The sequence below is a fragment of the Coturnix japonica genome, chromosome 24 (assembly GCF_054131305.1).
Source record: "Coturnix japonica strain WE chromosome 24, WE-NBRP24, whole genome shotgun sequence".
Taxonomy (NCBI): domain Eukaryota; kingdom Metazoa; phylum Chordata; class Aves; order Galliformes; family Phasianidae; genus Coturnix; species Coturnix japonica.
In genome coordinates, this window is record NC_140686.1 from 5056189 (window position 1) to 5068337 (window position 12149).

The 12149-nt window shown below is 40.6% G+C and overlaps 1 protein-coding gene and 1 pseudogene across 2 annotated transcripts in view; both read left to right on the forward strand.

Moving 5' to 3' along the window:
- The window catches only part of LOC146757138 (uncharacterized), a 49846-nt pseudogene that overhangs the window by 15107 nt on the left and 22590 nt on the right, over window positions 1-12149 (forward strand). Inside the window, exons 14-16 of the transcript XR_014936951.1 lie at window positions 10090-10237; window positions 11817-11845; window positions 11947-12010. The product of XR_014936951.1 is annotated as an uncharacterized LOC146757138 (transcript). The remainder of the gene's footprint in view (window positions 1-10089; window positions 10238-11816; window positions 11846-11946; window positions 12011-12149) is intronic.
- LOC146757139 (uncharacterized) lies at window positions 851-9854 on the forward strand. Its single transcript, XM_085523480.1, has 6 exons — window positions 851-1639; window positions 3321-3382; window positions 4398-4500; window positions 6185-6246; window positions 7266-7368; window positions 9053-9854. Exons 1-6 carry the CDS (start codon window positions 1423-1425, stop codon window positions 9187-9189), a joined length of 684 nt encoding a protein of 227 aa, XP_085379606.1. The 5' UTR covers window positions 851-1422; the 3' UTR covers window positions 9190-9854.

Below are 12149 nucleotides of genomic sequence, written 5' to 3' on the forward strand. Positions count from 1 at the left end.
CCTTGATAGCACTAAGCAAGGAGCCGTGTGTGTTGGCAGCTTCCTCTTAGTGTGAGGTTGTTTTGAATCGTGCTTTTGTGGTATGTCCTGTAGAGTGGAATGTGATAGTAAGTGCCAGATGATGGAGGTGTAGGCAAGAGGGAAGATGACTCAGGGTGTCCATATGCTGAGACTGAAGCATGCTGGAGTTTCTTCCTTAACGTTGTCCCAACACGAGGGACATTGTCATGTCAGCCACCATTCTTATGCATCTTTTGCTGGAAAAGAAATGAAGAGGAGAAAACAGAATACTGTGATGTGACTGGGTGTAAAGCTACTGTTGAGTGTAACTCATTTCTTGGTTTGTCCTTTGCTGTAGTACTGTTACTCATCTTTCAGATCCTTTGTTTGACTGATGGGGTATAAAAGTGGAGTGCAGTAAATTCTCAGTGTCTCTCTTTGTCCATTTTTTTGTAGGTGCTCTGCCAGCAGTAGGAACAGAGAAAAAGGAAGAGTCTGATTCTCCCTGGGATTCTGAGGTACTTTCTGTGATATGTGCATCTCCCCGGTCTGTGGGAGAGCCAGATGAGAACTACGTGAGAGCTTGCCTTTGAGTTGAGCCCCGCCCCTGGTGAGGCTTATTTACCCCATGTTGCTGCTGCTCGATGTCCTGTATCTGAGGGTCATTGAAATACCTGTAGCGTAGGTTCTCTGTTGAGATAGTACTGGGACAAAGTTATGTCAGACTACTTACGTTGGCCTCCTGGCTGCAGGCTTTGGAGTTGATTTTCTAGCACAGTTTTAATACAGCAGTTTATTGCTGCTTTTAAACTTATGAACTTCTCAGGCATATTTTTGTGAGGATTTTTTTTTTTTCCTACTATTCAGATCTATTCTGCTGATCCAGTCAGAGTTTAATGGATGCCAATACATTGAGCAACCCAGACATTTAGATTTTTCTGTATAGAACCTCTGTCTTCTCTAGATAGACTTAATCCGATTTTGAAAATCGTGTTCAGCAGACACCAAGTGTGCTGGCTGTGTTTATCCTTTCTGTCTGATAATTCTCAAGATGAGAGTGAGCAGGGTCTGTAGCTACTTCCCCTCTAGCCTTTGTTGTTGGGAAAAAAACTAATTCCCCACTCCTTTCTTAAAAATACGAGACTTTCTAGATAGCTTAATCGCTATCAGCTTTGCCTTTTTGGCCTTTAAGCAAATCAAATCTTGCTTTTGCAACGTAGTGATGCACTCACTCAACATTGTGGGACATGTGCCCCAGCAATGTAGGCTGATATTTGAATGCCAGGTGCAAATTTGATGCCAATGTTCAATCAACACAGAGCTGCAGCTTCTTGTTCACAATCAACATCTTGATTTCCGGTGTTAATTTCTTGTGTGGCTCTGTGATTTGCCAGCCTTAATCAACATTATGGAATAGTTTAGATGAATTGTGAGGATTTTTTTGCCCTTTTATTTAAAATGCAAAAGCCTTTGTTAGATTTTATTTTAAAAAAATTGTTTTGTACCAATTCTTACCGTATGTACTGTATTATACAGCCGTGTTCTGAAGGTTCGAGGAAAGCATCTCCTCCTGTGTTTCTCCCACCTGCAGTTGAACATGGAGTACGCTTGCAGAGTGTTTCAGGGGAGCACAACAAGGGTAACTATCTGATAGATTGGATTTGTCTGTGTTTATAGACAAGTGAACTTTTTCTTTTGTTTTCCTTGTCAGTCCTGTTGTTCAGTGAGTATGTGCTGTAGCAATGAAGTGCTTGGCTGATGTTAATTAACAGCAGTGAACACTGAACTTGCTGGCCTGCTTGATTAGTCCAGGCGGTTCTTGCGTTCATTATGTATACTTTTTGGATATGTGTTTGTTTGGGTGTTTTTCTTTGCTTTAAGTGGTTGCTTAAAGTGGTGGGAGTGGTATCTGGTTTAAGATTTAGCTGTGAACCCTAGCCTGCTGTGGTAGAGAAGGTCTGCAGCTTTTGTTGCTTTTCGTTCTTTCCTAAAGGTCACAAATGGTGGTGCTGGGTTCCTAATGATTATGTATGATGCAAGTTTCTTTATTAATTTTGTTGCTGTGTTCTCCTTGATCTGCACAAAACAAGTAGGTAGTCTAGTGTGCCTTGTGTGTGACACTATTGATTCCCTTTCTAATGGGTACTATCAGATTGAAAAGCTGTGGTTTTTCAGGGCTTCAGCCAAGAGCTGACCTGATTCAAAGTCGGAGAAGACTCTTCCAGTGCCTCACCTTGTTCAGTTGTAAAATGTAGGAGATCTCTCCTGTGCTACTCGTTTGTATGCTTGAGAGCATGACCTCAGAGAGAGGTGGGTGCTTAGGTACTCACCCCAGGGTCTCAGAGCAGAAGATAGTATGTCCGTCTCCAGAGGATATCTTGTTGCTGTAGATGTTTTCAGAGCTCGTGTAGCTATTGGTCAGTTGCTGCTCAGAAGGTGTGGAAGCAGCACTCACGGTGCATTCACTTTTCTCTTAGTGCATTTTATGTGCAAAGAGTTTATTTTGGAAAAGCGTGAATAGTCAGCACTCAGGCTGGAATCAGCAGTTATGGTTTTCCAGAGTGGACGCCATTGCTCCTGTCTGGCTCATTCCTGTAAATTTTCCTTGCGTTTCTGTGTGAGTCAATCCTGAGTTTGTTTTACATAATGGAGTAGCTTAGAAGAGAGAACTGACTGTGGTCTGCTCTAGATGGGAGTTTGGTGGTCAGAAGATACTAGACTTTGAAGTGATAAGATTTAAAATGCTTGCAGTGTTCTGGACTGTATTGGAGCTGTGAGCTTCTGTTTCATTCCTAAATGTCAGTCCTTATGTATGTACCTGGTCAGAAGTTGCAGGATTATGAATCATGGTCAGGTGAGGTATCCCTTGATAGCACTAAGCAAGGAGCCGTGTGTGTTGGCAGCTTCCTCTTAGTGTGAGGTTGTTTTGTATCGTGCTTTTGTGGTATGTCCTGTAGAGTGGAATGTGATAGTAAGTGCCAGATGATGGAGGTGTAGGCAAGAGGGAAGATGACTCAGGGTGTCCATATGCTGAGACTGAAGCGTGCTGGAGTTTCTTCCTTAACGTTGTCCCAACACGAGGGACATTGTCATGTCAGCCACCATTCTTATGCATCTTTTGCTGGAAAAGAAATGAAGAGGAGAAAACAGAATACTGTGATGTGACTGGGTGTAAAGCTACCGTTGAGTGTAACTCATTTCTTGGTTTGTCCTTTGCTGTAGTACTGTTACTCATCTTTCAGATCCTTTGTTTGACTGATGGGGTATAAAAGTGGAGTGCAGTAAATTCTCAGTGTCTCTCTTTGTCCATTTTTTTGTAGGTGCTCTGCCAGCAGTAGGAACAGAGAAAAAGGAAGAGTCTGATTCTCCCTGGGATTCTGAGGTATTTCTGTGATATGTGCATCTCCCCGGTCTGTGGGAGAGCCAGATGAGAACTACGTGAGAGCTTGCCTTTGAGTTGAGCCCCGCCCCTGGTGAGGCTTATTTACCCCATGTTGCTGCTGCTCGATGTCCTGTATCTGAGGGTCATTGAAATACCTGTAGCGTAGGTTCTCTGTTGAGATAGTACTGGGACAAAGTTATGTCAGACTACTTACGTTGGCCTCCTGGCTGCAGGCTTTGGAGTTGATTTTCTAGCACAGTTTTAATACAGCAGTTTATTGCTGCTTTTAAACTTATGAACTTCTCAGTCATATTTTTTTGAGGATTTTTTTTTTCCTACTATTCAGATCTATTCTGCTGATCCAGTCAGAGTTTAACGGATACCAGTACATTGAGCAACCCAGACATTTAGATTTTTCTGTATAGAACCTCTGTCTTCTCTAGATAGACTTAATCCGATTTTGAAAATCATGTTCAGCAGACACCAAGTGTGCTGGCTGTGTTTATCCTTTCTGTCTGATAATTCTCAAGATGAGAGTGAGCAGGGTCTGTAGCTACTTCCACTCTAGCCTTTGTTGTTGGGAAAAAAACTAATTCCCCACTCCTTTTTAAAAATACAAGACTTTCTAGATAGCTTAATCGCTATCAGCTTTGCCTTTTTGGCCTTTAAGCAAATCAAATCTTGCTTTTGCAACGTAGTGATGCACTCACTCAACATTGTGGGACATGTGCCCCAGCAATGTAGGCTGATATTTGAATGCCAGGTGCAAATTTGATGCCAATGTTCAGTCAACACAGAGCTGCAGCTTCTTGTTCACAATCAACATCTTGATTTCCTGTGTTAATTTCTTGTGTGGCTCTGTGATTTGCCAGCCTTAATCAACATTATGGAATAGTTTAGATGAATTGTGAGGATTTTTTTGCCCTTTTATTTAAAATGCAAAAGCCTTTGTTAGATTTTATTTTAAAAAAATTGTTTTGTACAAATTCTTACGCGTATGTACTGTATTATACAGCCGTGTTCTGAAGGTTCGAGGAAAGCATCTCCTCCTGTGTTTCTCCCATCTGCAGTTGAACATGGAGTACGCTTGCAGAGTGTTTCAGGGGAGCACAACAAGGGTAACTATCTGATAGATTGGATTTGTCTGTGTTTATAGACAAGTGAAAATTTTCTTTTGTTTTCCTTGTTAGTCCTGTTGTTCAGTGAGTATGTGCTGTAGCAATGAAGTGCTTGGCTGATGTTAATTAACAGCAGTGAACACTGAACTTGCTGGCCTGCTTGATTAGTCCAGGCGGTTCTTGCGTTCATTATGTATACTTTTTGGATATGTATTTGTTCGGGTGTTTTTCTTTGCTTTAAGTGGTTGCTTAAAGTGGTGGGAGTGGTATCTGGTTTAAGATTTAGCTGTGAACCCTAGCCTGCTGTGGTGGAGAAGGTCTGCAGCTTTTGTTGCTTTTCGTTCTTTCCTAAAGGTCACAAATGGTGGTGCTGGGTTCCTAATGATTATGTATGATGCAAGTTTCTTTATTAATTTTGTTGCTGTGTTCTCCTTGATCTGCACAAAACAAGTAGGTAGTCTAGTGTGCCTTGTGTGTGACACTATTGATTCCCTTTCTAATGGGTACTATCAGATTGAAAAGCTGTGGTTTTTCAGGGCTTCAGCCAAGAGCTGACCTGATTCAAAGTCGGAGAAGACTCTTCCAGTGCCTCACCTTGTTCAGTTGTAAAATGTAGGAGATCTCTCCTGTGCTACTCGTTTGTATGCTTGAGAGCATGACCTGATCAGAGAGAGGTGGGTGCTTAGGTACTCACCCCAGTTTCTCAGAGCAGAAGATAGTATGTCCGTCTCCAGAGGATATCTTGTTGCTGTAGATGTTTTCAGAGCTCGTGTAGCTATTGGTCAGTTGCTGCTCAGAAGGTGTGGAAGCAGCACTCACGGTGCATTCACTTTTCTCTTAGTGCATTTTATGTGCAAAAAGTTTATTTTGGAAAAGCGTGAATAGTCAGCACTCAGGCTGGAATCAGCAGTTATGGTTTTCCAGAGTGGACGCCATTGCTCCTGTCTGGCTCATTCCTGTAAATTTTCCTTGCGTTTCTGTGCGAGTCAATCCTGAGTTTGTTTTACATAATGGAGTAGCTTAGAAGAGAGAACTGACTGTGGTCTGCTCTAGATGGGAGTTTGGTGGTCAGAAGATACTAGACTTTGAAGTGATAAGATTTAAAATGCTTGCAGTGTTCTGGACTGTATTGGAGCTGTGAGCTTCTGTTTCATTCCTAAATGTCAGTCCTTATGTATGTACCTGGTCAGAAGTTGCAGGATTATGAATCATGGTCAGGTGAGGTATCCCTTGATAGCACTAAGCAAGGAGCCGTGTGTGTTGGCAGCTTCCTCTTAGTGTGAGGTTGTTTTGTATCATGCTTTTGTGGTATGTCCTGTAGAGTGGAATGTGATAGTAAGTGCCAGATGATGGAGGTGTAGGCAAGAGGGAAGATGACTCAGGGTGTCCATATGCTGAGACTGAAGCATGCTGGAGTTTCTTCCTTAACGTTGTCCCAACACGAGGGACATTGTCATGTCAGCCACCATTCTTATGCATCTTTTGCTGGAAAAGAAATGAAGAGGAGAAAACAGAATACTGTGATGTGACTGGGTGTAAAGCTACCGTTGAGTGTAACTCATTTCTTGGTTTGTCCTTTGCTGTAGTACTGTTACTCATCTTTCAGATCCTTTGTTTGACTGATGGGGTATAAAAGTGGAGTGCAGTAAATTCTCAGTGTCTCTCTTTGTCCATTTTTTTGTAGGTGCTCTGCCAGCAGTAGGAACAGAGAAAAAGGAAGAGTCTGATTCTCCCTGGGATTCTGAGGTACTTTCTGTGATATGTGCATCTCCCCGGTCTGTGGGAGAGCCAGATGAGAACTACGTGAGAGCTTGCCTTTGAGTTGAGCCCCGCCCCTGGTGAGGCTTATTTACCCCATGTTGCTGCTGCTCGATGTCCTGTATCTGAGGGTCATTGAAATACCTGTAGCGTAGGTTCTCTGTTGAGATAGTACTGGGACAAAGTTATGTCACACTACTTACGTTGGCCTCCTGGCTGCAGGCTTTGGAGTTGATTTTCTAGCACAGTTTTAATACAGCAGTTTATTGCTGCTTTTAAACTTATGAACTTCTCAGGCATATTTTTGTGAGGATTTTTTTTTTTTCCTATTATTCAGATCTATTCTGCTGATCCAGTCAGAGTTTAACGGATGCCAATACATTGAGCAACCCAGACATTTAGATTTTTCTGTATAGAACCTCTGTCTTCTCTAGATAGACTTAATCCGATTTTGAAAATCATGTTCAGCAGACACCAAGTGTGCTGGCTGTGTTTATCCTTTCTGTCTGATAATTCTCAAGATGAGAGTGAGCAGGGTCTGTAGCTACTTCCCCTCTAGCCTTTGTTGTTGGGAAAAAAACTAATTCCCTACTCCTTTCTTAAAAATACAAGACTTTCTAGATAGCTTAATCGCTATCAGCTTTGCCTTTTTGGCCTTTAAGCAAATCAAATCTTGCTTTTGCAACGTAGTGATGCACTCACTCAACATTGTGGGACATGTGCCCCAGCAATGTAGGCTGATATTTGAATGCCAGGTGCAAATTTGATGCCAATGTTCAATCAACACAGAGCTGCAGCTTCTTGTTCACAATCAACATCTTGATTTCCTGTGTTAATTTCTTGTGTGGCTCTGTGATTTGCCAGCCTTAATCAACATTATGGAATAGTTTAGATGAATTGTGAGGATTTTTTTGCCCTTTTATTTAAAATGCAAAAGCCTTTGTTAGATTTTATTTTAAAAAAATTGTTTTGTACAAATTCTTACGCGTATGTACTGTATTGTACAGCCGTGTTCTGAAGGTTCGAGGAAAGCATCTCCTCCTGTGTTTCTCCCACCTGCAGTTGAACATGGAGTACGCTTGCAGAGTGTTTCAGGGGAGCACAACAAGGGTAACTATCTGATAGATTGGATTTGTCTGTGTTTATAGACAAGTGAACTTTTTCTTTTGTTTTCCTTGTTAGTCCTGTTGTTCAGTGAGTATGTGCTGTAGCAATGAAGTGCTTGGCTGATGTTAATTAACAGCAGTGAACACTGAACTTGCTGGCCTGCTTGATTAGTCCAGGCGGTTCTTGCGTTCATTATGTATACTTTTTGGATATGTATTTGTTCGGGTGTTTTTCTTTGCTTTAAGTGGTTGCTTAAAGTGGTGGGAGTGGTATCTGGCTTAAGATTTAGCTGTGAACCCTAGCCTGCTGTGGTGGAGAAGGTCTGCAGCTTTTGTTGCTTTTCGTTCTTTCCTAAAGGTCACAAATGGTGGTGCTGGGTTCCTAATGATTATGTATGATGCAAGTTTCTTTATTAATTTTGTTGCTGTGTTCTCCTTGATCTGCACAAAACAAGTAGGTAGTCTAGTGTGCCTTGTGTGTGACACTATTGATTCCCTTTCTAATGGGTACTATCAGATTGAAAAGCTGTGGTTTTTCAGGGCTTCAGCCAAGAGCTGACCTGATTCAAAGTCCGAGAAGACTCTTCTAGTGCCTCACCTTGTTCAGTTGTAAAATGTAGGAGATCTCTCCTGTGGTACTCGTTTGTATGCTTGAGAGCATGACCTGATCAGAGAGAGGTGGGTGCTTAGGTACTCACCCCAGTTTCTCAGAGCAGAAGATAGTATGTCCGTCTCCAGAGGATATCTTGTTGCTGTAGATGTTTTCAGAGCTCGTGTAGCTATTGGTCAGTTGCTGCTCAGAAGGTGTGGAAGCAGCACTCACGGTGCATTCACTTTTCTCTTAGTGCATTTTATGTGCAAAGAGTTTATTTTGGAAAAGCGTGAATAGTCAGCACTCAGGCTGGAATCAGCAGTTATGGTTTTCCAGAGTGGACGCCATTGCTCCTGTCTGGCTCATTCCTGTAAATTTTCCTTGCGTTTCTGTGTGAGTCAATCCTGAGTTTGTTTTACATAATGGAGTAGCTTAGAAGAGAGAACTGACTGTGGTCTGCTCTAGATGGGAGTTTGGTGGTCAGAAGATACTAGACTTTGAAGTGATAAGATTTAAAATGCTTGCAGTGTTCTGGACTGTATTGGAGCTGTGAGCTTCTGTTTCATTCCTAAATGTCAGTCCTTATGTATGTACCTGGTCAGAAGTTGCAGGATTATGAATCATGGTCAGGTGAGGTATCCCTTGATAGCACTAAGCAAGGAGCCGTGTGTGTTGGCAGCTTCCTCTTAGTGTGAGGTTGTTTTGTATCATGCTTTTGTGGTATGTCCTGTAGAGTGGAATGTGATAGTAAGTGCCAGATGATGGAGGTGTAGGCAAGAGGGAAGATGACTCAGGGTGTCCATATGCTGAGACTGAAGCATGCTGGAGTTTCTTCCTTAACGTTGTCCCAACACGAGGGACATTGTCATGTCAGCCACCATTCTTATGCATCTTTTGCTGGAAAAGAAATGAAGAGGAGAAAACAGAATACTGTGATGTGACTGGGTGTAAAGCTACCGTTGAGTGTAACTCATTTCTTGGTTTGTCCTTTGCTGTAGTACTGTTACTCATCTTTCAGATCCTTTGTTTGACTGATGGGGTATAAAAGTGGAGTGCAGTAAATTCTCAGTGTCTCTCTTTGTCCATTTTTTTGTAGGTGCTCTGCCAGCAGTAGGAACAGAGAAAAAGGAAGAGTCTGATTCTCCCTGGGATTCTGAGGTACTTTCTGTGATATGTGCATCTCCCCGGTCTGTGGGAGAGCCAGATGAGAACTACGTGAGAGCTTGCCTTTGAGTTGAGCCCCGCCCCTGGTGAGGCTTATTTACCCCATGTTGCTGCTGCTCGATGTCCTGTATCTGAGGGTCATTGAAATACCTGTAGCGTAGGTTCTCTGTTGAGATAGTACTGGGACAAAGTTATGTCAGACTACTTACGTTGGCCTCCTGGCTGCAGGCTTTGGAGTTGATTTTCTAGCACAGTTTTAATACAGCAGTTTATTGCTGCTTTTAAACTTATGAACTTCTCAGGCATATTTTTGTGAGGATTTTTTTTTTTTTCCTACTATTCAGATCTATTCTGCTGATCCAGTCAGAGTTTAATGGATGCCAATACATTGAGCAACCCAGACATTTAGATTTTTCTGTATAGAACCTCTGTCTTCTCTAGATAGACTTAATCCGATTTTGAAAATCATGTTCAGCAGACACCAAGTGTGCTGGCTGTGTTTATCCTTTCTGTCTGATAATTCTCAAGATGAGAGTGAGCAGGGTCTGTAGCTACTTCCCCTCTAGCCTTTGTTGTTGGGAAAAAAACTAATTCCCCACTCCTTTCTTAAAAATACGAGACTTTCTAGATAGCTTAATCGCTATCAGCTTTGCCTTTTTGGCCTTTAAGCAAATCAAATCTTGCTTTTGCAACGTAGTGATGCTCTCACTCAACATTGTGGGACATGTGCCCCAGCAATGTAGGCTGATATTTGAATGCCAGGTACAAATTTGATGCCAATGTTCAATCAACACAGAGCTGCAGCTTCTTGTTCACAATCAACATCTTGATTTCCTGTGTTAATTTCTTGTGTGGCTCTGTGATTTGCCAGCCTTAATCAACATTATGGAATAGTTTAGATGAATTGTGAGGATTTTTTTGCCCTTTTATTTAAAATGCAAAAGCCTTTGTTAGATTTTATTTTAAAAAAATTGTTTTGTACAAATTCTTACGCGTATGTACTGTATTATACAGCCGTGTTCTGAAGGTTCGAGGAAAGCATCTCCTCCTGTGTTTCTCCCACCTGCAGTTGAACATGGAGTACGCTTGCAGAGTGTTTCAGGGGAGCACAACAAGGGTAACTATCTGATAGATTGGATTTGTCTGTGTTTATAGACAAGTGAACTTTTTCTTTTGTTTTCCTTGTTAGTCCTGTTGTTCAGTGAGTATGTGCTGTAGCAATGAAGTGCTTGGCTGATGTTAATTAACAGCAGTGAACACTGAACTTGCTGGCCTGCTTGATTAGTCCAGGCGGTTCTTGCGTTCATTATGTATACTTTTTGGATATGTATTTGTTCGGGTGTTTTTCTTTGCTTTAAGTGGTTGCTTAAAGTGGTGAGAGTGGTATCTGGTTTAAGATTTATCTGTCTGAGGATTTGGATATTTCTGGATAATCAGCAGAAGAAAAATATCATTTGGTTAATCTTTTTGTTTGTTTATTTAATTTTTTTTAGTTTCCTGTTTTTCTTTAAGAACTAAAATATGTGGGCAAATTCTTGTTATGTTTCTGCGGGTTTCCACCTGCAGCTCATGGCAGTTGCTTTATAACCATCCTGATTGATCATAAGTGTGCTGGAAAATTTTGCTATTGGAATAAATCTTTTATCTTTTTGAGAGTGCTTTGGCAATGTGGCTTATAATATGGATTCAATGACATAGCCTAAAAGGCAAGTCCAATTTTATTTTTGTAAGCAGACACCAAATCTTAGCAAGCTTCTGGAATCCATAAATCAACTTACCAATTGTCTTTAATGTCTGCTTCATATGATTCTGCTAAGCTTGAAATCAGTGTGGGAGGGGGGAAGAGGTGACTGTGGTAGTCTTTTTAATGTATTTCCATGTTACTTGACCACCTAGTATTCGAAAATCAAGTCTTGATGATTTGTTTTTAGTATTTATTTAAATCTAAAAATTATTTTGTGGAACAATTCGTAGAAGCATTTTGTATGCTTGTTTCATGAATGGAGTCGTAAAGTATAAGATGACTGCAGCACAGGGCAGTAGGTTGTGTGAGTTAGGAAATAAGATTTGACACTAAACTTGAAAAAGATTTGGAATAACGCACATGTTGTGCATTACAACCAAGCAATGTTTGTATCATTTATTTCCTTGCAAACTGATCCAGAGAGGTCAGTTGAGAACCAGATTGTTTTTACCTCATTGAATGATGTTTGTATGAGGTTGCTGTGTTTGTACCCTTGCTCTCCATAAGCTGTTAATGAGAAAGTAGCCTCAACATTATGCACTGCTAGAATAGAAGTAGTCATAGTTCTGCTGGGTTCTTTCTTGATTGGTCATTAAGAAGCCAAAGCTATCTGCTCTAATTAATTTTTCCAGAAAGCAGAATTCAGCTTCCAAAAGGAACAAAATATTTTAATCTTGTTCTCTTAATAGACATGACTTAATGCTTCACATGAATTGTTGTCATTCTGTGATTTGATTCTTTTTTTTTTTTTTAATAAAAGTTGGATGATGGGAATTACTCTGTATTTCTTATATACTACTACAAGTTCTGTGTGATAAGATAATTGGATATTAGCTATTTCACTCTCAATGAAGTAATTTGTGCAAGAAACAATTACAGAGCCTACTAATGTTGTAAAGAATAAAAGATATCTTCAATTAAATAAAATAACGCTTTCATTTTTCATCTCCAGGCTTTTCAGAGAAACCCAGTAATTTGCAGGTAAATGCTTTTCATTGAAATCTACTTGTCCTGCTCATTAATGAATATGTAGTTACTTTGAATGTATGGGTGTTTATTTTTCATTGGTTTGTCTTTCATAGTTAAAGGTTTCTGCAGTTTTAGAGATGAATGAAACATCTTCAAAAACAGAAAAGCAAAAATCAGGTAATGATGTCTTTTATATTCTGATTTTAGCTTTAAAATCTTTCTGATAAGCATATTTAATTAAGCATTTGATTCATTTGTTTTGCAGATCCACAGGAGAAATTGAGTGTAGATGATATTGAAGGTATTTATAAATAGT